General features: G+C 42.4%; 1 protein-coding gene across 1 annotated transcript in view; it reads right to left on the reverse strand.

Moving 5' to 3' along the window:
- Nucleotides 1-81: 81 nt before the first annotated feature.
- The window catches only part of znf106a (zinc finger protein 106a), a 33,753-nt gene continuing 8,217 nt past the window's right edge, over nucleotides 82-25,617 (reverse strand). The window contains exons 4-22 of the mRNA XM_034144403.1: nucleotides 25,309-25,503; nucleotides 21,440-23,314; nucleotides 19,883-20,327; nucleotides 17,921-17,990; nucleotides 17,423-17,577; nucleotides 15,566-15,626; nucleotides 15,039-15,359; nucleotides 13,242-13,905; nucleotides 12,091-12,140; nucleotides 10,282-10,427; nucleotides 7,134-7,268; nucleotides 6,667-6,783; nucleotides 6,146-6,337; nucleotides 5,896-5,958; nucleotides 5,698-5,817; nucleotides 5,534-5,605; nucleotides 3,785-3,856; nucleotides 2,269-2,415; nucleotides 82-1,591 (exon numbers count right to left, since the gene is read on the reverse strand). Coding sequence (XP_034000294.1) covers nucleotides 1,535-1,591; nucleotides 2,269-2,415; nucleotides 3,785-3,856; nucleotides 5,534-5,605; nucleotides 5,698-5,817; nucleotides 5,896-5,958; nucleotides 6,146-6,337; nucleotides 6,667-6,783; nucleotides 7,134-7,268; nucleotides 10,282-10,427; nucleotides 12,091-12,140; nucleotides 13,242-13,905; nucleotides 15,039-15,359; nucleotides 15,566-15,626; nucleotides 17,423-17,577; nucleotides 17,921-17,990; nucleotides 19,883-20,327; nucleotides 21,440-23,314; nucleotides 25,309-25,503 — 4,957 coding nt within the window. The 3' untranslated portion in view covers nucleotides 82-1,534. The remainder of the gene's footprint in view (nucleotides 1,592-2,268; nucleotides 2,416-3,784; nucleotides 3,857-5,533; nucleotides 5,606-5,697; nucleotides 5,818-5,895; nucleotides 5,959-6,145; nucleotides 6,338-6,666; nucleotides 6,784-7,133; nucleotides 7,269-10,281; nucleotides 10,428-12,090; nucleotides 12,141-13,241; nucleotides 13,906-15,038; nucleotides 15,360-15,565; nucleotides 15,627-17,422; nucleotides 17,578-17,920; nucleotides 17,991-19,882; nucleotides 20,328-21,439; nucleotides 23,315-25,308; nucleotides 25,504-25,617) is intronic.

The following is a 25,617-nucleotide window of genomic DNA, read 5'->3' on the forward strand; positions in this document are numbered from 1 at the left end:
ATGTGTAGTTATTGCGTCGCTGGTACAGTTGATGAGAAAGTGTGGTGTGTATTATGTAAGAAAAAGACACGGAGATTTGTTTTATGATGTTGCACAATTTTTTATTATTATAATTATTATTATTAACATTGCACTTGCTTAAAAAAGTATCTCTTCAAAACTTTAATAACAACTGAAAAACTTGAAGAAACTCAGGATTGCCGGGTCAGAGGGGAAGTGCACGCTTTCTATCGGATATTAAACAAAAAAAAACGAGGCGAGTTTGGAAAATGGCGGCTGTGAGAACACCAAAAAGAGCATCAGCTGGGCTTTTTTTAAACGGGTTAAAATTAGTTTTAGGGTGAGTATGGCATGGGAGATGAATCCTAATTCTTTCCGTCAAACACCTCCTCGAAACTTCCTTCACCTCCACACTTCATTAGAAAACTCTCTTCACTGTGGAAAATAACACGCCTGCTCCATGCTACGAATATATTAAATAAATTCCTTCAAAGATAAAGATTGGGTCGTAAAAACAGAACGATACTCAGAACACTCACTCAGGTTCTGCAGACAAAGGAAAAACACTCTGTCCGCACTTAAACATGTAGGAACACACACACACACACACACACACGCGCACACACAGTCTTGGCTCTGTTTTCACGGCAAATTTTTCAAATGGCAACTTCAGGCCAAATCACACAACACTGCACCAAAATCCCTCAACGCCTTTTATCACCGAGCAAAACTAAAAACTAAAAAAAGGGAAAGTAATCCGTACGGTCGAGGGTCAGGGCCACGGGAGAATTTAGTTTTTGGTTTGAGAATTCTTAGAATAAAGTCGGAATTCTGAGATTAAAATCGGAATATTTTTAAATTAAAATCAGAATTTTTAAATTAACGTCTGAATTAAACAGCCATCATTCTGAGAAAAAAAGTCAACATTTTTAGACTAAAGTCGGAAATCTGAGAAAACATTCTGCAATCTCGGAATTCTGACTTTCCAACTTTAATCTCAGATCCCCCAAAAAAATATATTCATGTCGCCCTCAACCTCTTCCGTAAACCCCAAGCAAAACGTTCAAAATTATTCCCTGAAAAAAAAAGGTATTCTTGTCACTTCAAGGACACTCCGTCAAGGACACAGACAATTCTAAAAACGTGAAAACTTTTAATCACTTGTCATAAAAAGTGAAAAATGGCAACTTGAGAAAAAAGAAAATAAACGTTGCTCGACATGACAAATCACTACAACAATAAAAACATCTCTGAGCCCATGCCACGAAGAAGTCGACAAACTGTTTCAACATAAAAGCGCGACACACCCCCCCCCCCTTAAACACACCGGCAACACACTGGAGTTTCTTCAATTAAAAAAGGGTCTTATATTTGGTCAGTGGAACAGGAACTGCTGGCAGGAACAGCCCCTCGCTCAGATAGTTTTATGGTTGGATTCCAACACCGAACATAAAGGATGGAGTCGTCGTTAGAGGAGAGTGCCCCCCCAATATGGGAGGTTAACAGGCGGGGGAGGCGGGACAAAGGGCAGGACTTAAGGCTCCACTTCAGTCTCCTCCTCGGCGTGTTTCTGCATGTGGAGCTGCAACACCTGCAAAATAAATACAATACAAATTCAATAAATTAGAAAAAAATCACCAGGTGTTGCAGAGCGATTTGAAGAGGTAAGATACATTTAAAAATATTTATTTATATAGATATACAGCTCTGTAAAGAATTAAAACTTTTTATACTTCTACTCTATTTATAGTGTGTTTGAGTAAATATACATTTTGTTTTATTCTCTAAACAACCTACAAGTTTTCAAAATTTAAAAAACAAATTAGCGAATTTTATTTATTTATATATATCAGTGTGTTCAGACCTTGTATGATGCAAATAAAACAACACATTTTGAGGAATAACAGCTTTCATGTGCGTGTTGGCATCCTCTCCACCAGGTATGCATATAATATAGGTATAAGGTATAAAATATCAGTTATGCATACTTCAGAAAATAATAAAACTATTATTTATTCATTAAAAAGGCAAATATAAGTTGATAAAGCACATTTTATATTGCCATTTACAGTGCAATTGTCTGAAAATAAGAAAAATGTGTTCACAAAAATGTTTTAAATGAATCAAAAACATACATTTGATGTTTAAAAAAAAGCAGCGTAAGAGCTGTAATGTCCCTGTTTCTCATCAAATTGCCAATGAAACTTATTGAAAAGCTACTCCTCTCCTCTACGTACCAAATAGACATGATAACGGTGTGTTTTCTACCTGCTTGGAGCTGGTGCGGGCGCAGAAAAACTCGTCACATTTCTTCCAGCGGCACTTCAGGCTCTGAGAGGAAGAGGAGCTGTGGTCGCTGATCAGGTGCTGCTGAAGGTGCTCCATCAGCCCGAACACCAGGGAGCAGCCGTGCCACTGCACACACACACACACACACACACACACACACACACACACACACACACACACACACACACACACTTTATTATAACAACAGAAACAGAGTGAAAGACATACAGCATTTAAGAAAATGTCCAAGGCGGAGATGTGGAGGAAAATGCAGATGTGCATTAGGCGCTTTCACACCGGAGCACTTTTCCCAGTATAGTTCAGAAAATGTGCATTCACACCAAAAAAATCCGGAACTAGAACTTAGTTCACGAGAACCTTTCCACCCCCTTTTCAGTCCCTGCTAGAGAGCAGGTACTTTCCTGGGAGAAAAAGGTTCCCATTTCTGATTGGCTGGGCGGATTGCAAACCACGCCCCGTAAAACTCCCAAAAAGTTTTGTGCCATTTTATTTGCTCGCATTAGCATTATTAGCATTAGCATTAGCCCAGCGCACCAACGGAGAGAGACTAACTTATGGCAACACAAAAGAAAACATGGGAGCAGTGGAGATGAGGAGGTGTCGGCGTTCTGGCGATTTACTCGGAAGGCTTCAGTAGAAGCTGCTGGGAGTCCCAGCAGCTTCTACTGAAGCCAGTCCCCAACTCCGGGGACTTCCGGCCGGGGACTTCGGGTGGCAGTATACGCCGTGAAGTTGTTTGCTGCCTGCCAGTAAACCCAAAGCAGAAGAAGACGAAGTGACGTCAGCGGCTTCATTTGCCTAATCCTCCCTCAGGGAACTTATTCCGGTGTGAACAAGATCTGCTCTTTAGTTCATCAGAGTTCTGATGAACTAAGTTCTCATGAACTAAGTACGGCAAAGTACTTGGTGTGAAAGCGCCTATTGACACTGAAAAGAAACACGGTACATAACTTCACTCTCAAACAAATGTGTGTAACTTTCTACGTTGAGCTTTTATTTTGTTATATTAGTTCTCAGGGCTGTTGCGTTACGGTTGCATCTTTTGTCATTTGTTTCTGGAGAGTGAGATGATAGGATGGGGATGTAAAGGTATGCAAACACGGGAAGGTCTTAACGTTGGTTAAGGAGGGTAAATAACTAATAATAGCTCAAGAGGATCATCTCTTCTTGTCTGCTGGTTTATGCAAGACGTTATAAAGAAAGACATATTTCTCTAATTGGAGCAAGGGATAAAGAAACTCAAAGGCCATCACAATGTATTCATACTGTCAGATATAGAAAGCAGACAGAGCGTAAAAAAGTTACCCCAAACTGAAAAGGAAGACAGAGAAAATCTAAAGTAAAACAGGATATTGTGTCTCTGTTCAACAGGTGAGGTCAAGGAAATAAGAAAGATGTTCTGTAATAAATTCAACTGAGTTATTTCAGATATCTTTTTTAAACAATGCTAGTAGAAAGATGTCCCTCCTCTTACCCCGCAGCGGTAGTTCTGCATCAGGTTCAGCTTCACCGCCTGCACGCTGCCATCGTAACAACCTGTGTAGATCTGACACACAAAACACATACATGAAGATATGATGGTGTATATCAGTATGTAGTGTCTCTACTTTAAAGAGTCCTCTCCTGCTGATGTTCAGGTGTATATCAGTATGTAGTGTCTCTACTTTAAAGAGTCCTCTCCTGCTGATGTTCAGGTGTATATCAGTATGTAGTGTCTCTACTTTAAAGAGTCCTCTCCTGCTGATGTTCAGGTGTATATCAGTATGTAGTGTCTCTACTTTAAAGAGTCCTCTCCTGCTGATGTTCAGGTGTATATCAGTATGTAGTGTCTCTACTTTAAAGAGTCCTCTCCTGCTGATGTTCAGGTGTATATCAGTATGTAGTGTCTCTACTTTAAAGAGTCCTCTCCTGCTGATGTTCAGGTGTATATCAGTATGTAGTGTCTCTACTTTAAAGAGGTCCTCTTCCTGCTGATGTTCAGGTGTATATCAGTATGTAGTGGTCTCTACTTTAAAAGAGTCCTCTCCTGCTGATGTGCAGGTGTATATCAGTATGTAGAGTCTCTACTTTAAAGAGTCCTCTCCTGCTGATGTTCAGGGGTGTATTCAGTATGTAGTGTCTCTACTTTAAAGAGTCCTCTCCTGCTGATGTTCAGGTGTATATCAGTATGGTAGTGTCTCCTACTTTAAAGAGTCCTCTCCTACTGATGTTCAGGTGTATATCAGTATGTAGTGTCTCTACTTTAAAGAGTCCTCTCCTGCTGATGTTTCAGGTGTATATCAGTATGTAGTGTCTCTACTTTAAAGAGTCCTCTCCTGCTGATGTTCAGGTGTATATCAGTATGCAGTGGTCTCTACTTTAAAGAGTCCTCTCCTGCTGATGTTCAGGTGTATATCAGTATGTAGTGTCTCTACTTTAAAGAGTCCTCTCCTGCTGATGTTCAGGTGTATATCAGTATGTAGTGTCTCTACTTTAAAGAGTCCTCTCCTGCTGATGTTCAGGTGTATATCAGTATGTAGTGTCTCTACTTTAAAGAGTCCTCTCCTGCTGATGTTCAGGTGTATATCAGTATGTAGTGTCTCTACTTTAAAGAGTCCTCTCCTGCTGATGTTCAGGTGTATATCAGTATGTAGTGTCTCTACTTTAAAGAGTCCTCTCCTGCTGATGTTCAGGGTGTATATCAGAATGTAGTGTCTCTACTTTAAAGAGTCCTCTCCTGCTAATGTTCAGGTGTATATCAGTATGTAGTGTCTCTACTTTAAAGAGTCCTCTCCTGCTGATGTTCAGGTGTATATCAGTATGTAGTGTCTCTACTTTAAAGAGTCCTCTCCTGCTGATGTTCAGGTGTATATCAGAATGTAGTGTCTCTACTTTAAAGAGTCCTCTCCTGCTAATGTTCAGGTGTATATCAGTATGTAGTGTCTCTACTTTAAAGAGTCCTCTCCTGCTGATGTTCAGGTGTATATCAGTATGTAGTGTCTCATGTTTTTATTAAGTTACGGAGATTGTCTTTTTAGGTTTTCTTTGATTTACAATGGTTACATTCACTCCCACAATAATGACCCAATCGGCATGTCATACATTCTATGTCACGTCTCATTTAAAGAGCCAATTAAATACATGAATTAGAAGCAGGGTTAAGGGTGTCTAAGGAGTTTATTTAATACTTAGATCCATGTTTAATTCCCCAGTTTACCTTGCATATAGCTAAAGGGATACTCACCATGTTCTTGTGGATAGACATACACATCACCATGTCCTTGTGTCCTCCGTAAACCTGCAGCTGCTCGTGAGACTGTGACAGAAACACAGGTTAAAGAGTACATTCAGAGAGTATTTTAAAGACAAATAATGTGATTTCTAGAGTGATGTGTTGAGGGTGCAGACCTGCAGATCGTAGACTCGGACCAGTTTGTCCAGACAGGCGGTCACCATCACCTTCCCGAGGACGGACACCACGGTAACAGCGTGACTGTGACCCTTATACACCCGCACCAGCTCTCCAGTCTGCAGGGAATGAACCGTCATTAATACTCAAATGCATTCTGCAAATCACTTCTCTTACACACATTATTGATGACTCACATGGATGTTGTGAGCGTAGACACACTGATCACTGGATCCACTGAACACCAGATCATTCACCACCTGAGAGAGAGAGGCAAGGAGGAGTTAGAAGAGAAAAAATACAGAACAGAAAGCATTAAGAACTGGCGAGTAATTATGTGAAGAAAGGGGTAAGGCAAGTCTGAAGAGGAGGGTTTGAGGGCTTGTTTGAAGGATGATTGATATTGAGACTATGATATGATCCACTTGGCCCTGGTTAGAGTCTTACCTTCATGCAGAGCACGGTCTTGGTGTGGCCCTCCAGAGTTCTCAGCAGGAGGCCGCTCTTAGCGTCCCTCACGCTGATGGTGTTGTCGTAGGATCCGACCAATAGGATCCTCCTCGCTCCTTCCTGAGAGGAGGCCATGCAGCTCACCCCCCGAGGACCGTGGCACTCAAACACATCCATCTGCTTATTGGTCTGAACAAACAACAACAAGATTAGTTAGTTAGTTAGTTAGTTAGGGGCTGGGTCATGTTTCAACCAAAGCTAGCTAAATGCATTTTCTGACATGCATCAAGTAGAAAACAACCATTGTTCTGTGACGGTTCATATGAAGTCTTCATCGATTTAACTTAAGTTACCGCTTGGTATTACAATTCTTTTCAATGTATAACAATAAAAAACGTTACTACAGAATAACATTTCAGTCTCAGTTTCCGATGTTTATCGCCACCACTTAAAAATAAGTCATGACATTTATTTATTTTTTCTGCAACTACCTGTTTTTATATTGCACTGTCTCTCACCTTGAGCTTAAAGGTCACCACGGTGCCGTTTGCCAGACCGGCGTACAGCGTTTTCCATCGACTGTGGAGGCAGAGGACTCGGTCTGAGAGAGGGAACTGCTGCTCCAACTCCCGCGTCTGAGGACCAGGAAAAGGAAATTCACTTAAAACAATAACAGGATCGATGTGCTTTAAGGTGAGTACAGTACAACATATATGGTGCCTATAATAAAAGATTATCATTTTTTTCACAATTGTATGATTTCAATCTTTAATTTCCTACATTCTCTAAAAAACTAAGGTCACAAAGAAATCTGAAAATGTGTGACTTTGGAGCTCATAGGTGAGTTTCTTCTTCTCGACTATCATTCATTCATATTTCACCTACAAATACCTTCATCTTTGTAGTTCATTCAACCAACCATATCAATCAGAGAACATTTGGTTGATTATTGGAGTACGAGGGACAAAGTTACGTGTGTGTTCACCTTCAGGTTGTAGCAGCAGATGGTCTGGTCACTGGACCCGGAGTAGAGGCGACGGTAGAGGGTCGGAGCTGCAGAGACCAGCAGGCAGCTCACCTTGGAGCTGTGACCCTCAAACACTCCCACACACTTACGACTCTGCAAAACACAGGGAGAACCAGAAATTAGACATGTTTTCAATATAAAAAGTTTCTCTAAAACAAAATACTTATTTGGGATGTTGAGTGTAGCTGCGAGGAAAGCAATCACAAAGAAATGGCTCAAACCAAACAGCCCATCTATAGATGATTGGTACGATATCATTTATGAAATCTTTGCAATGGAAAGAATAACCTTCTCTATGAGGCTCCAGGAACTTCCATCTGAGAACATTTGGGAGAAATGGAAAGTGTACATTACGCCCTTCTTTTGTTGAACTGTTTGAATCTTTTATTTAAGGATCTATACTGTCAATGTTTTATATTGAAAAGAAAACACCCCGTGTTCTTGTGTGCTTATTGTTGTTGTTTTGTTAAGAAAAAGAAAAAAGACGGACCACTCTGTAAAACTATTTAACTACATATGTATACGTACACTGAAGTTTAAATGTGATCCAAAACAAACTAAAACATTTAAAGGGGACCTACCATGCAAAATGCACTTTTTGATGTCTTTTATACATAAACATGTGTCCCCGGTGTGTCGGGGAACTCACGCAGCGTCAGAAAATAAAACCCTCTCTCTTTTCCTCCGTACCCAAATCTCTAAAAACGGGGCTACAACGGAGCTGATCCAGATTTGTGTCTGATATGACGTAATATCTGAAATGTGGACCCACGGCCCTATCAGAAACGTCGCTATCAGAAACAATGCCCGACTGTTTTGGACGTAATATGGTCGGTGTTTACATTAGCATCGCTAACACTCAGAGCTAACCTGTACTGGAGAGCATGTGTGTGAAGAAGCAGGAAATAAAAAGGAACTCACCTTGTGGTATAACCGGCAAGAGAGAAAGCCTTTGAGCTCCATACTGTTTCAGAAATAATCCTTGATAATCCATGATATGGCGTTTCATCACGGCAGTATTTAGTTTAGACAGTAGCTGCCGGGTCCCACATGAGCTCAGACCCCTCCTTTTTATTTTGTAAAGCTTTATACCCCAAATCATCACTTTTGACACAGGAAGTGAAATAGAGGGATATGAGCAGGGGTGCACATAACTGGTACGCAGGTACGCATGCGCGGCAACAATCTGAAATGCGTAACGTCACTTGTGTCACAAAGCGCCTTTGCGTACCTGATAGGTCATCAAAACAAAACACATATTTCGCCTACACATGTTTCTTGTCAACACTCAGTGGAGTAAATTATTAGACATGTCCAAAAAAAACAAAGACATTAAGCAGCCACTTTGCCGTTTCGCTCCCTGCTAAAATCTTCAGACTTTCTATGACTGATTGAACTGGGTGCTGGCCGTGCCGCGCAGGACATAACCGACGGACCTGTGAAGCTTCACAGGAGGCAGAGGCTTAGATCACTGGACGACAGAGTTGGTCGCCGTGTGCACAGACGGAGCTGCTGTTAACGTCGGTGTGTACAACAGAATTGTACCAAAACTACGTCAACTGGCTGCGGTGGGAGACTCCCCTGTGCACATTCTGTGCCCCGCGCACACACTGGAGAACTGCGCAAAATCAGCTGATCACAACGTTCACGCTCTGTGGTCAAGCTGCTGCAGTTTTATTTACAACAAAGTGGAGTAAAACACACAGCTGCAAACTTACTCAGGCTGTTAATGGAAGAGTTTGAAATCAGACAGAGGTGGAAGAAGTGTTACTCAAGTAAAATTAGAAAAGTATTATCATCAAAATCTAGTTAAAGTAGCGACAGTAAAAGTAGTCATTTTGCAGATTGGTCCATTTCATAATAATGTATATGATATGTTTTATAATTATTGATCATTAAAGTGTTTAAAAATTTGTTTGAATAACTTTGTATACTGCAGGGTAGCTTGTGGATTTACTCCAGGTGGAACTAAAGTCTGATTTAACACTTGATTATATTTCACATCATTCATCCACATCTGTAAAGTAACTAAAGGTATTAAATAAATGTAGTGGAAGAAAAGTACATGATTTACCTCTGAACTGTAGTGGAGTAGAAGTACAAAGTAGCATAAAATAGAAATACTCAAGTAAACTACAAGTATCTTAAATTGTACCTAAGTACAGTACTTGAATAAGTGTACTTTGTTACTTCCCACCTCTGAAATCAGATATGACTTCTTCAAGTCATGTGATAATTTCTTAGTATTTGATCCTTCAACTTGGCCTCAGGAAATGCAAGGATTTCACAGTTTTGGCAACAAGTTTTGGAGAAAGCAAATCGGAGGCTTACAAAGAGACAGGGAGGTGCATCTTCATCATCTTCATCATCTAGCATGCAAGAAGTGTAAATAGAGGACAGTGAAGGAGACACTGAGGAGGACAGTGAGGAAGACTGCACTTATTAACACCACGCTTCATGTGGGGTGAGTACCAAACGCTGTCTCCTGGTACTCATCTGAGTAACTCACTCAAAAAGTTATGTGCACACCTGGATATGAGGCATGGCTAGAATGGGTGATCTGTTTGGTATTTTGAGCAAAACACTTCATAGACATGTTTTTGATATATTTTTATATATCTGAGACCTATGCTATTGCCTAAAAATAGCATGATAGGTGCACTTTAAGATAAATAAATAAAATGTTTCTCTTATGGTTTTCTAATTTAACTTTGAATGTCTGTTGTCGTATTTTAAGAAGCAACACTCTGGTTTTGAAAGATGAATTATCAGACACAATAAGGAAGTCTTATTTTATTCTATTTGTGAAAGACGAAACAGAATGTTGTGAGTTTTGGAAACTATTACCGCTCTCTTTTCATAATGAATGTTGAATTGTGCGTTAATATCACTCTGGAGATTCTACTAACAGTACAAAACTAAATTATATTTTGTTGGGTTGTTCGTCACTTGCACTTTAGCATTACCAGTACCAACAAAAGGAAAGCAGCTGTGCAACATTCAAAAACGTTTCAAAAACAGATTTCAACTGTTCAGTAAAACCCTGAAACTCTTCTCTGTGGTTGCGTTCACAGACAGTAGGATTAAACAGCGTTGTGTGACCCACCCTGAGGTTGAAGGCTCTGACGGTGCGGTCTCCGGAGCAGGTGTACAGCAGCCCTTCGAAGATCTGCACCGCGTTCACAGCTTCCTGATGGCCCTCGAATGCACCTTCAGTGGGCGAATCATCCTCACCGTGGTCCGAGGACGCATCTGAGAATAACAACGAAATACATACATGAGCACAAAGTGAAGAGTATTTTGTTTTAATGTAATTTAGCTTGTGTCTGCTTTGATTGCTTGTTTGTTTTTAACATGTTGCTTTACCCTCTTATAATATGGTATTTATTAAATTGTATGGTGTCCTTGGGTGTCGTGAAAGAGGCCCTTAAATCAAATGTATTACTATTATCATCAATTTCCCTTAATACCATGAATAACATATTATCTTAAAAGCTTAAATGACTAATATATATTCTTTGAGTCACGGGATTGGCAGCTACAAATACATGCTCACCTACATGGAAAGAACTAGATGTTCCTAAAAGTTAAACCTTAAAACAAATCAAGTATACACTGGATATACTGAATACTATTTTAATTTAGGGGAAGATAAGCACTTAATAACAGAAAACCACAAAAATATACAGATAGTGTTTGTATCAGTGCATTTGTCATATTTTATTATATTTTATTGCACTCTCACTCGTAGTTTCTCACATATTTACATTTTGTGTGAATACAATAGTTGTGGGGGAAACTTCTGAAGCAATGGGAGACTCAGAGAGAGACACGAGGAGAGCTGGAGCTTTGATGGCAAACACTGACGGTTTATTTGGAGCTTCGGCCGGAGAATTCACAAGACATGTCACGGGCCACGAGTTGACCACACGGTTGAGATGCCACAATCAATTCTAAAGAACTCTTCTGTAGCTCGAGGTTTTAACTAGTTGGAGTGTAATAATCAACATTCTTTATCAGCGAGACTAAACAAATATGGACCCTGAATCTAACTAGAGCTGTGAAAAGAATGTGCGCCAGGGAACCTACGTCCCTGAACAGTAAACTACCTCATGGCGGCTTGTGCTCGGTCATAAGCTGGCAACAACAATGCGCCCAAGCTGCCCCTCCTTAAGAGAGATAGCAGCAATACCCAAGGCCGTAGACCTATGCCGTGGGAAATGAGGCAGTGAAGGGAGAAAATGAGGAACTGTGTCAAAGGTTGAATACCTAAGCAAATTATTCCCCAACAGTATTTTTTGCTACGTATTCTTCTCTCTGTGTCTTTGAACGCACCATTTGTACCAAAGCAAATTCCTCGTATGTGTTAACGTACTTGGTGATAAAACCAATTCTGATTCTGGTCATCAAACTACCCGATTTAACAACTTTACATTTAATACATTTCCTACCAATCCCCTCTAAGTATAACTTGTGTGTGTTTCTCTGTATAAACGTTTAAATACTCGGTACACGGGGCGATCAGTTCGCCTCAGAATAAATATCCACATTCTCAGAAAGTCGGTCTAATCACACGTCTCTAACAGCTCTATGAATAACTTGCCCATAAAAAGTAATTTGGGCGCTCGGAGGATCTATTTTAACCGACGAGGAGGAAGACATGTCTAATCCTGGAGCTCACATTTATGTCTGGTTGTTTATTCAAACTTCAAAAAGACTGGGGAACCGTTTGCTCCCTTTTTGTCAAGAAAGCATCACATATCACTTTTTGTGATAAATGAAGGCCTTAAGTGACAGAACTTAGGGCATGTTACCTCCCTGCATGATTTCATAATGTATTAATATGATTAAACTGTTTTTGTTGAAGCATAACCCGACCTGTATAACATGAAAAACTCTCCAGAGGGAAACGTACCTGAGAAGATCAACGACATCTTGGGCGTTAAGATGGGAAACGGCATGTCACTGTGGGGAGAACATTTCAGTTTGTTAATATAATGAAAACATAGACATATTATATATTTCAGATTCTACTCTATGCATTCATTCATTCATGGCTTTGATGTTGGGGACTTCTATGTGCTGTTTTCTCTGAATGTCTCCATATGTCCCTAATAAACTGTCGTACAACTATGATAGCGTGGAAGTAAATTGAACTGAAGTTTTCCAAAGTCTTGTCCCCAAATCTTGAAGAATTTCAGTGTTTTCTCGTGTGAATTTTTGACTTAAATCTCAGAGAACATTTCATACATTTTCTGGCTTTAATGTCAAAGAAGTAATCAAGTTTTTCCTGTGATATTCTTTGAGATTCATGTTACAAATGTTTCTATCCTTCTCATAAATGTATGACTTGAAAATCTCTGTGTGTGATATTTGTTCCGCTTAATGTTTCATTTTACTCTGATTATCCCAAGTTTTTTTTCAAATTTTACAACTTAAGTCTTGGAAATGTTCTGTTTTTTCTCTGAATATGACTCCCCATGCTCCTAATACACTGTCATAAAACTATGATAAGACCGTGGAAGTAAATTGAACTGAAGTTTCCAAAGACCTATCCCCAAAGTACGGAGCCTCTCACCTCTCGGAGGATCTGCACACCTCCATGTCTCTGGTGTAGAATTTCAGTTTTTCTCGTGTGAATTTTTGACTTAAATCTCCGAAAACACTTCATACATTTTCTGGCTTTAATGTCAAAGAAGCAATCAAGTTTTTCCTGAGATATTCTTAGAGATTAATGTTAGAAATGTTTCTCTCTTTCTCATAAATGTATGACTTGTAAAATTAGGGGGAAAAAACGTGGTTAATTGGATTAAAGTGAAGAATTAAGAGGAAAAATATCACAAACTTTGGAGATTTTTTTCCTCAAAATGTTTCACTTCAATTAACCATGTTTTTCCTTTTGATTTTACAACTTCAGTCTTGGAAATGCTCAGTTTTCTCCCTGAATATGACTCCATATGTCCCTAAACACTGTCGTACAACTATGATATGGTTAAAAAACAGACCATGGAAGTAAATTGAACTCGATTTCCAAAGTCTTCTCCCCAGAGTACAGAAGTCTCTCACCTCTCGGAGGATCTGCACACGTCCATGTCGCTGGTTGAGGTGACCTCGTTGCAGGCGATGTGGGGCTGCAGACAGGCTTCAGTCACCTCCATCTCCTCCTCCTCAGCAGGGGGAATCGCCACCTTGTACTTGTGTGTCTCGGAGTCTTCCTTCTTCCCTTTAACGGCCTCCATGTTCACGTCTCTCTCCTCTGAAGGAGGCGTTGAGGTGCTGACAGGAGATCCTCCGCTGGTTCTCCTTCTGGGTCGGAGCCATCGAGGTTTCATCGTTTCTCCGTCCAGCTCCGTGTCGCTGCTCTCCGCCTGCTCCGTGCCCCCGGCCTTCTTCAACACCTTCCTCTTCTTCAGCTTCCTCACCCGCTTCCCGCTCCTCAGCTCAGGAGGAGAGGTGGGCAGATGAACAGCTGAGGGAGGTTCGAAGGTGTGTGAAGAAGCTGCAGAATCAGCGACGCTGCCGACCTCTGAGCTCCGCCTGCTGACGGAGAGCAGCTTGATGGAAGCTTTGGAGTCGAGGCAGCTTCTCGTTGCCTGTGTGGCTCGCTCCATCGTCTCCGCCAGCTCTGATAAGCTCTCTTTAGAGTCTGCAGGGTCGTTGAAGATCTCCCAGTTCTGGTCTGTGTTCGTCGAGTAACGCTCAGGGGACAGCTGGAAGTTAGGGGTGTGATCTGCAAGAGATTCAGATGCAAGGGAATCAGAACACTGCACACCATGTCTTTAATCTGCCTTTTACCAGGACATTGCTATTTATTTGAACATATAATTGATACAAACAGTCCTATTTTGCATTAAAACAGTCTCGATATCATACAATATGATCAAAGTCAAGTCCCTTAAACTTAGCATGTTATCTGGATTCATTTGTTTATTCTTTTCTCCCCTTAAAGGTCCCATGTCATGGCCATTTCTACTGATCATATTTCCATTGTTGAGGTCTACTAGAATAGATTTATATTGTGCAATGTTCTAAACTCACATTGGTTTCTCATACAGCATCTCTGTATAGTATGTGTATTCACTCTCTGTCCTACACGGCTTGTTGGAGCTCCTGCCCCCCCCCTCCCTATGAGACCAGTGGCCGTCTGCGAGACACAGCGAGACACAGCGAGACACAGCGAAACCCAGCCCGAACACACACACACACCCGCAGCCTGGCTGAGAGTTTGTGTGTGTGCTCACACACCGACTCACAGCCTCGCCGCGTCCCGCCGTCTCAGGGAGGAGAAATCGGCGGAGCAGCAGCTGAGAAAAGATTGAGTGTGTGTGTGTGTGTGTGTGTGAGGAAGTCCCTGGATTGGTCAATTTGGACCAATCCACGGAGGGGTCGTCGTTACGTCACTTGGTTCCCGGAAGAAAAAAATGGAAAAAGAGAAATGTCCAACGAGGCGTTCTGGGGCAGCATAGACAGGTCTTTTCTGTGTTAGAGTTTTACTCACTACAGGGTGTACTTTGAGGGTTTGTGACTCTGCAGACCGTTCACATGCAGAAAAACCTGCATAACACACAAGGGGACGGGTAATAACCAGAAGAGCATGACATGGGACTTTTAATTGTTATTATTTATGACTATGCATGCATGTTTTCTTGTTGTTTTTTCTTCCATTTCTTTTTGTCTGCTCCTGTATTTAGTATTTTGATCTTGTCAATTATTGCACGGTGACCAGTCCTAGTATTGTCTCATTTTCGATGCAGCAAGATTGTAAGACATAAAGTATGTAAATGTTGCAATTTTGTACGTTTGTTCTTATAATGTTCAAAGAAAACATAAGTTTAAAAAAAAAAATGTTCTGTGTGCTGTTACCTGGTGATGAGGCTGCAGGAGGGGGGGGTGCACGCAGCTCAGGAGTGGTGCTGTGAGCGAAGGAGGTTTTATTCTCCACGTGGTCTGTCTCCGAGCTGACGTGGATCGGAGACTTTGGCTCCTGTTTGACGATGAGCGGTGTGAAGGTGAGGCTGGAGGAGGGGGGGGAGGGGAGAGAGGGGAGGTCTGCAGGAGGATCTGGGCTGAGGGAGGAAGGGAGGAGGGAGGAAGGGAGGGAGGAAGGGAGAATCTGTGGATAAGCTTCTACCGAACCCAGCCTTTCGTCTTTTAGCTTCACCATAGGGGCTTCCTCTAAGCTACCTGTACAAAAAAAAACACAAAATAAATCAGTTTAAGTTTGTTGTTGTTGTTGTTGTTGTTGGCATACTTCACATAAGCAAACTTTTTGGTGCAATTTACAACGTTAACTACGCATTTGAAACCGCAACGATAGTCCGGGATAAAATATGTTTCCTTCACAACAGCATATACCGACCCCTCTCTTATTTCAGAGACATTGTCCTTACCTTGCATCCCTTTGAGTAACTCGATGCGTTTGTTTCTCAGAGTGCTCATCTCTCCACTCATCTGGGGGGAAATATAAAATGACAGTCATCAGAAAGAGAGTATTGTTGCTTGTAAGTGGGTAGGTGATCATTAAAGCAAGCAAAAAAGAAAGGGGCTTAAAAGCCTCAACTTAAAGGTCCCCTATTATACTGTTTTTCATCAATATATCACAGGTCTCAGATATATACAGAGCCTGTCTCTGATTGGCTGAAACACCAAACGGATCATTGCAGCATCCCATAATCCCCTCTGTTTCAGCCCTGTTTCCAAAGTGCTGATTCTCTGTCTGTTACTTTAGATGAAAATAAGGAGCCCCTCCCCACGCCCCTCTGAGAGATATTTGGTTAAAAATAACTATTTTTTGCGCTTTCACACCAAGTACTTTGCCGTATTTAGTTCATGAGAACTTAGTCAATCAGAACTCTTTAGTTCTGATTAACTAAAGAGTTCTGATGAACTAAAGAGCAGATCGCGTTCACACCGGAATAAATCCCTGAGGGAGGGTTAGGCAAATGAAGCCGCTGACGTCACTTCTTCTTCTTCTGCTTTGGGTTTACTGGCAGGCCGCAAACAACTTCACGGCGTATACTGCCACCCGGAGTCCCCGGCCGGAAGTCCCCGGAGTTGGGGACTGGCTTCAGTAGAAGCTGCTGGGACTCCCAGCAGCTTCTACTGAAGCCTTCCGAGTAAATCGCCAGAACGCCGACACCTCCTCATCACTTCTGCCGCTCCCATGTTTTCTTTTGTGTTGCCATAAGTTAGTCTCTCTGCGTTTGTGCGCTGGGCTAATGCTAATAATGCTAATGCGAGGAAAATAAAATGGTGGCTTCACAAAACTTTTTGGGAGTTTTACGGGGCGTGGTTTGCAATCCGCCCAGCCAATCAGAAATGGGAACCTTTTTCTCCCAGGAAAGTCCCTGCTCTCTAGCAGGGACTGAAAAGGGGGTGGAAAGGTTCTCGTGAACTAAGTTCTAGTTCCGGATTTCTTTTGGTGTGAACGCACATTTTCTGAACTATACTGGGAAAAGTACTCCGGTGTGAAAGCGCCTATTGGTGCTCTAGGAGGAGATTCAGGTGATAAGGTGGGGGGGGGTGGGGTTACCTTGGTTGCTGATTGGCTAATGGTTACAGAAGCCAAAACATCGTTATGACATCATAAAGTGGCCAAAATCTGATCAGCTCATTTTCAGACAGGTTTTTATATAAATGGATCAGGACAAAAAGAGAGAGAATCTTTGTTCCTGAAACTTTCAGAGTCTCTTTACACAGAGGGGACACATGTTGATGTAGAAGAGACATGAAGAAGAGGGGACACATGTTGATGTAGAAGAGACATGAAGAAGTGGGGACACATGTTGATGTAGAGGAGACATGAAGAAGAGGGGACACATGTTGATGTAGAAGAGACATGAAGAAGAGGGGACACATGTTGATGTAGAAGAGACATGAAGAAGAGGGGACACATGTTGATGTAGAGGAGACATGAAGAAGAGGGGACACATGTTGATGTAGAAGAGACATGAAGAAGAGGGGACACATGTTGATGTAGAAGAGACATGAAGAAGAGGGGACACATGGTGATGTAGAAAAGACATGAACAAGTGGATTTTGCATAATAGGTGACCTTTAATATGATAAATGCATAAACCAAATATTATCACTATCATCCAGTATAAGTTACACACACAATCATTTAAGGTCACATGTATAATCTTGGTTTTCGGGGCTGTAGCGACCGCTTTAAATGTCTGAAATAATATTTGATGTCATCAACATTTTCATCACGTCCTAAACTTAGAAGTTTTAGTGTTCTGTACCTGCTGTTTGACCACCATCAGCCGCTGCACCTCCAGGTACGCCGCCTCCAGAGCAGCTCGAGCTTGGATCAGACTGGAGTCGACCGTTTGCAGCGAGTGAGACAGCTCCTCCTCACGCAGAGAGACAGCCAGCAGCTGGTCGATCTGCAGACGCTCTGTGAAGAAACAACATAAATATACTTCATTATCTCCCTCTAACTCAGAGTCAATTCAACCAAAATCATCTGATTGCACAAGCAGGGACAAAAACAAACAGTACACGTTGGAAAATAGTGAAAAATGTCTGTCCCAGTTTCTCAAAGTCCAAGGGGATGTCTTTAAAGTTCATGTTATGTCAGTCAAAGATACAATATTATTTGATATAAAATAAAGCAAAGCAGAAATTCTCTTTGGGCTAAAGAGCAGCATTTTCCGACATTCTAGCATAAATGTACTTCCTTGAATCAGCAGTCCATATGCATGACATTAATTATTGCAGGAGAACTCATAGATACTGACCTTTTTTGGATTTGACTTTCCTCCTTTTGCTATTGTGTTCCAAACAAGACGTCTCTGCACTCGGGACGTCCTGCAAGGAAGGACATATTTCATTAGAATGAACACTGAAGTCCTGTAACATATTCAGTGTAGGCTTAAAGCAGAGATAACGAACATGTGTCAAACTCAAGGCCCGGGGGCCAAATCAGGCCCTTGGTGGATTTAATTTCGGCCCGCAGGATAATTTCTAATTACTATTAGATCTGGCCCGCCGGTATATTGCACGCACACCTTCACTCCATCCTGAGGAGCCTGACCAGAATCATAATTCTCTTGTTTCATTTCATTATTATTTTTTTATTATTGTATTACACGTTCGAAATAAATCAAATCAAATAAGAAAACCTTTTTGCAATGTTAGTTTTTTTCCAATAGCCCTACTCCAGAAACAACTTCTGTCACACATTTGTAAACAGACTTTGCTGTATAAAACATCAGTTCCTCTTTCACCCTCGGTTCAAGAGGAAATTTGAAGAATGTCATTTTTATAGACATTTTAGTCCTTTTTCCATGTTTAAAGATCAGCAGTCCTTTGTATTCATGTAGTTCACCCGATAGACCTCTAGATTTAGCTGTTTGCAATACTAATTTCTGTCTATCCGTCCCAAATGTTTAATGGCTATTTCCTCTATTTTCACATCAGAGAAATGGTATGAAATCTTTTTGCAATGTCAGTATTTTTTGCAATAGCCCTACTCCAGAAACAACTTCTGTCACACATTAGTAAACAGACTTTTCTGTATAAAACATCAGTTCCTATTTGACCCTCTTCCTGTTCTCACCCCGGCTGCTCTTCCTCTCTTCTCCATTCATGTAGTTCACCTGATAGACAGGGCCGTTTCTAGCTTTTTGGGGGCCCTAGTTTTTACATTTTTTTTTTTAACTACAGGGTTCATACACTTTTTCACCAATGATTTTCAATGACTTCTCCATGACCTTTACCTAATTTTCCATGACCAAAAAAATTACTCTTTCTCAGCGGTACCACATGGAACAGGAAAATAAGGTCTGCATATGAAACATGTTGTGCCTATCTAAAACAAATCAAATAGGCTTACTAGCTTCTACAGGCTAAAGCAACTAAAATCTCTCACCAGCAAAATACCTCGTCAGTTAAATGCCATTTTACGTTTCATTACTATACAATACAGTATTTATTATCATTATAGTATTACTATTTAGGCGATTAGCTAAAATATAAATTATATTTTATGCAACTTTAGTTACATTTCCATGACTTTTCCAAAACTTTGGGAAAAATATTGTTTTCCATAACTTTTCCAGGGCCTGGAATTAGCATTTTGAATTTCCATGACTTTTCCAGGTTTTTAATGACCGTAGAAACCCTGCAACTACAATGGGGGGATTCCGAAGCCTTTCAGATGAGACGCATCAATCTGTTACACTTTAAGAGGAAAACAGGCTAATTTCACGAAAACAAAGCAATTGAAACTTACACACAATTATATTAAAACGGTAAACAATAAGGCTCCTCTACGTCAATACATGCAAGAGATGCAGCATTTTCTCAACAATGTGACAGCCCAACGATGATTTGGACTTTATTACCCCCAAAACACAAGCCTCAGCTTTGCTATCATTGCAGTTTAGTTGTGTTTATATCCTACATTTGATTTTTAAGCATATAATGCTTCACCGAACACGGGAGGGGGCTTGGCTGTCTACAAATAAAGACGGCTAATTTTAATTCTCCCCAAATATATTGAGGCTGAACCTGAACTTTCAGCTTGGGGGCCCCCTAGTGGCCGCGGGGGCCCTATGCATCTGCATAGTCCGCCTATAGGAAGAAACGGCCCTGGATAGACCTGTAGATTGAGCTGTTTGCAATACCATGTTCTTTCTATCTGCCCTGAATGTTGTATAAAAGCTCCGTTCCTCTTTCACCCTCCTCTCTGTTCTCACCCCGGCTGCTCTCCGTCTCTTCCCGGTTCCCTGTCCGTCGTAGAGCTCCTCCATCGAGCTGCTGTCTCCGAGCACAGAGTCGGACCTCTGCAGCGCCCTCACTGTGGCCGAGGTCAACTTCTCCGGCTGCTTCTGAGCTTTCTCCTCGCTCTGACCCAGCATCTGCTCCACCTCCACCTGCTCCTCCTCTCCTTTGTTCCCTTTGGCGGACGCAGGATTTGGAGAAGTGACCTCGGCTTCTCTTTGTTCCGGCTCCTCCTTTTTGATGAAGGATGTGAACAGGGAGTGGGTGGATGCGGGGACGATGCTGCTCTCTGATAACGAGCGCTTTCTGGAGGCGGGGGCGTCCATTAAAGACTCCCACTGGAAACCCTCGATCAGGGGAATGTCTCCTTCCTCCTGGCTCTGGTCCTCCTGCTCCATCGGCACCATCTCGATCCCAAACCTAAAACACACACGGGACATAATGTGAGCTTGGGGGAAGTAAAGAAAGTATCAAACTCTAACTACAGGATCCATACATATTCTAAAGACTGAAATATCAGGGCGACCCACAATAAGGCTTTTAGGGTGATGGCTAGGGCTGAACGATTAATCCATTTTAAATTATGCAATTATCAAATCGCAAATAGATTTTTGTTTTTCTTGTGTGTCAGTCATCCACACCAATCAAAGGTGATAGACGGATTGATCCAATCACCTGCCAAGTATTTTTGAAATACTTTTCCAAATGGCTTCCAATGGAGCTTTCCTAGATGGTTTGGTGAAACAAAGCATCTGAGTCAGGTTAGTAATGCTCCATCACATGTTATCTATGACAGGGTGAATCTGAAACTGAAGCTTGACTTTAAAGCAACCCAACGGAAGTTTCATGTAAGTTTAGTTCTTTCACTCGCAGCTCGGGCTGCGGGGGTGCTAGAGACGGGAGCGCGTTGATACGACCTTCCTAGCCGGAGATATGGCCGCATTTTACAATAAACTTCCGTTGGGTCGTTTAAAAACAAATATCACAAATCGAATCGCAATATGTCAGAAAAATTGCAATTAGATTATTTCCCCAAATCGTGCAGCCCTAGTGATGGCCTCCCTTGCATATTCTGTTTTAAATGTATGTTTTTGTATATATATTGATTGTTGTGCTTTTATTTATGTCTTAATATGTGAATATGTATAAATGTGTTGATTGTGTATATATAGGATATACATATTTTTATACATATTTTTATAAATATTTGTATTTTTGTATTCGGGATTGTGGGAAACGGCATTTCGATCTCTCTGTCTGTACACACAAACTGAAAGATAAAGTTGACTTTGACTTGACTTAAATAAGGCTTTTGCATATTCTGTTTAGATGTATATATTACTATTCTTTTTTATGTGCCATTAAAAATCAAAATAATGTAATCCTAATACTAATCCTAAAACTAATATTACGGGAGGATTGTAGCATTTTCTTTAAGGACTGTATTTTAATTTAAGCATATTCCTAGACTTCCCAAACCTTTTCCAAACTTTATAGACTTTCACCTTGTAAATAAAGTATCAACCACCCACCTCGGCATGCCTTTCCCTTTGTCCTGCTTCTTCCGGACCTCCTGGTACACCTGCTCCCAGTTGACGTTGCGCCGGGACCCGGAGGAGCTGATGAGTTGCCTCACCGTGGGTTTGAGTCCAGAGTCTTTCTCCGAGTCGCTCCTCCGGGACTCGCTCAGGTTCCTGACCCGCCGGGCGATGTTCAGGTTGGGCTCGCGGGCGCCCGGTTTGCTTTTGGTGCTGATGTGTTTGGTCAGGTCTCGCTTCAGGACGGGAGGCAGGTCCAGTTTGGAGAGACCGGACGCCGTTTGAGCGTCACCACTTCTGGAGGCGTCGCTCTCTGAACTCTGGCCGAACTCTGCTGCCTGCGTGGCTTCATCTGAGGCCGCTGCGGATGTTTCCTTCTCCGTGTTCTCCTGGTTCAATGCTGCAGGATCGGAGCTCTCCAGAGTTGAGGTGCTCACTTGTAAAGACTGGAGGAACTGGCTGCCGTCTGGAGATTGTGACGCAGGCTTTTCTGCTCTCACTAAATCCGGCAGCTTGGGTTTAGCTGCATTCTGCCTGTTCTCTTTATTCACTCCGATCTGACTCGGATCCCTCTGCTGATCCTCCACGATGTGCAGCTTCATCTCCATCCTGTTGTTCCTCTCCAAGGAGCTCTTCTTCTCCAACACGCTCTGTCGGGCTTTCTTTAAAGCTTCTGGAATCTGCCTCGACTGAAGCGGCCCGACAGCCGGAGCCTGGGAGCTCAATCCGGCTGATTTGGATTGTGCCTTCAGCTGATTTGAGGCGAGTTGCGCTGGACCAGGATCTGATGTCGACTTCCGGTCTTTTTGCAGCGATGGCTTACTAGCTTTCTGATTTGAAGCTCCAGGAGTGGCGTCCTGTTTGGCGTCTTTCTGCGTGCTGCTGCTGCTTCTGCTCCCGCTGCTGCTGCTCCGGTCTCTGGGTTTGGTTTTGGGGATTGTTTTATGCTTTCTTTTATCTTCCACGCTCTGCTTCTCTTCAGGCCGAGACGTGGCCTCTTGTGGCTTCTCTTGTTTCTGGGGTGTGGGGTGCTTCTCTGTGGGGTGCTTCTCTGTTGGGTGCTTCTCTGTTGGGTGCTTCTCTGTTGGGTGCTTCTCTGTTGGGTGCTTCTCTGTTGGGTGCTTCTCTGTTGGGTGCTTCTCTGTTGGGTTTGTCTCCTTATGGGGTGCAGATTCAAACCCCTTAGTGCAGGGATAGGGAGTCCAGCGACACGCTTTGTCCAGCTTCGGATTGCTCCCACAGGTTTTAGAGCTTTTCCCGCTGCTGTGTTCCGGTTCTGGTGTTTTCACCTCCCCGTTCTGAACTACCTCCGCCTGCTGATCATTCACTTTACTCTGAAACTGGTTAAGAGGGCGGGAAAACAAAATGGGTGGAGGTGGATACATGGGAACAGACCCGAGGAAGCTCAGCGGTCGGCTTTTTGGCGGTGGGCACTGGGCGATGTTATTCCTCCCGTAGATGCCGTTGCTGCTGCCTCCGCTGCTCAGCCACGGATGGCGGCTCTGCTGAGAGAATCCATTCTGATCCCACTGCCGGCTGCCCTGGTTGTGTAAACTTCCTCCAGTAAACTCCGCTGACGCCCACTTCTGCAGGTTGGGCGGCTCCTGAGCGTGCCAGGTGGCGCTCTTCCCCGGCTGCTGGCTGTGCTGGCAGGGCGGTGCCTCCCCTTCAAAGTGGTTCCCCCGGTACCAGGTCCGGTTGTGAATGGATCCTCTGGAGGCTTGAGCCTGTTGTTGTTGTTGCTGCTTCCGGACGATCTCCAGCCGGTAGCGTTCCTTAGTTTCTTTTAGTTTCTGCCTCATCTCCTCCTTTCTCCGGCGGTCCGCTTCTTCTTTTGCAAGCTTTGCAGAAGTGGCCTCTTTTTCTTTCCTACAAATAAAAAAAACAGAGATGCATCACACATGTAGAAGTCTCCCGAAGCTGTTTTCATGAATGTTTAGACACGTGTGTGAGTAGGTACAAACAAAGCTTCTCCTATGCAAGTTGGCATTTATTCTAGATAAGAAAACGCATTGTTCATTGTAGACATTTAGAAGGTGAAACAAATATATTTGTGGTTAGTAATGTCAGAGTAGGGGCCGTTAACTCGTCACAAATTGTAGGAATGTTCATGCAATGGTAAGCCGTGACCTACTGTGGTCGAAGCATACCAGATTTGTATTATTTAGCCACCTTAATAAAGGCTTTGTAAGTATTTCTTTCCTGGTGGTTTAAAGTGCTCGGTTGTCTTCCTGTTATCCTGATTCCTCCCTGTTTTCCAAAAGCAGCCGACCGATCCCACATGAGTTCACAGAGCATCTTTCTTAGGACTTTTTACATGTTTAAGCATAAGTGTAGCTACTCTTCCACTATATTTAGAAACAGAGGCATCAATATACACTACGAGGTCTTTGCTATATTATTTAATACTCTCATGAATCTGTGTTTTTGAGACTAAAGAAGGAAAAACATCAGTGTAGTGAATTCTACAGAGCCCAAGTGGCACTAAAATGTGTAAATGCAGGTTTAAGACTCACTCCTGCAACGGAAAACTGAATATCCGATACGCTGGAATCTGTTTAACAAGACTCATCTGTTGTCAGGTGTCACGGTTGGCGTTACAGTCTGACCTAAAGCAATGACCAGCAGGGGGAAGTGATCCGACACGTGACACGCAGACGCACAAAAGTAGCTTAAAAAAAGCTTTACACATATCCAACTTTCTTAACTGACATTAAGACGTATTTCTAAGGCATCCAACATTGTGTGATCAGCCAAACATGCACACAAAATGCATATTTTAAGGAGCAGTACAGGCAGCTTAATTTGAGATGTGTGTATTATAATGCCTAAAACTACAATTACACATATTTAAAAGGAAAATCGGAGTATTTTATTCCAGATTTCAGAGTGTTTCCGGGTTATAGCGGAGGTTTCTGGTTGTGTTTGACCATTTGTGGAGGGCCTGCAGTGTGTGTTTGCTGCCATGCTTTTATTTTGGGCTTCAGTCCTGACATACGACTCCAGCCGCAGCTCGACCTGAAGCTGCAGCTATAACAGGGCAGTGAGCGGAGCACAGCTGAACTGTGACTATACATGGCGCATGCACACACTAACGACAAACTCCTGAGCATTTGAGTTCATGCACATGTATACAAACACGTATCAAACTGGTCAAAACAATATATAAGAACATATTTCTCACTATGAGCGGTACTCAATACATCAAAATGTTTCGTATAGGCTCTGGATTAGTGATAAAATGCAATTTTTACAACCATGAAATCGATTTTAAAATAACTTAGTCGTCTCATAATAACAACAAAAACAATGTAATTGACACGCACTGAGATATGTAGACAAAATGCATGTTATTCCCCTCCAGCTCAAAAGCTAATAACAGCGTATTTTTAAGGTAATTTTGACAATTTTCTATGAATTATTTTATGGTCAAACATTATTAAACGTGCACCAAAACTGTGCAACAAATGGTGTCAACCAAGAAACTGCTGTAACGACATTTGATACATAATTGAGCAGAGGGCTGGCCTGCTCTGTTGTGATTGGTCAACCGCTCTGAGATGCCCCGCCCCTTAGCCAATCACGTACAATGTGTGGGAGAGCTAGCCAAAAGGAGCGCGAGTGTTAGATAGTGATGTCACTATGTTCAGGAAGTAAACCAAGGAGTCCAATGGAGGGAACACAGGGATTTTAGGCCTCACAGACCATTTACATGCACTAAAACCTATAGAACACACTACAGTAAAAGGGAAAACCCCAAAAAGCATAGCGTGAAGAGGAAGTGGAAGACGTTAAACCAACACTAGTATCGCCTCCAGCACAAACAGCATAACAAAAACATTTTTAAATCCGGACTCTCTCACCTGATCTGTTCCTTCCTCTTCTCGATGAGGTCCACAAACGCCCGGTCGAAGTACACCTCGTCGCGGTCGTTCCCAGCATGCTTCAGCTCGGCGGCCTCCACGTTCTGCTTGTGTTTGGGACTAGAGATGTGTCCGGCGTAATCCGTCAGGCTCGCCACCGTCACCTTACACACTCTGCACTCGTGTCCGCAGTCCCTGGAGGGGAGGGAGGGCGAGAGCGGACGATCAATCCTTCCTTCAGGCATTTTTGTTATCTTGTTCTAGTTCCTGCAGAGCGTGCAAATCGTTGCTTCCGACTCTACGTTTTGT

This window comes from Trematomus bernacchii, unplaced genomic scaffold, assembly GCF_902827165.1.
Source record: "Trematomus bernacchii unplaced genomic scaffold, fTreBer1.1, whole genome shotgun sequence".
In the NCBI taxonomy this organism is placed as follows: domain Eukaryota; kingdom Metazoa; phylum Chordata; class Actinopteri; order Perciformes; family Nototheniidae; genus Trematomus; species Trematomus bernacchii.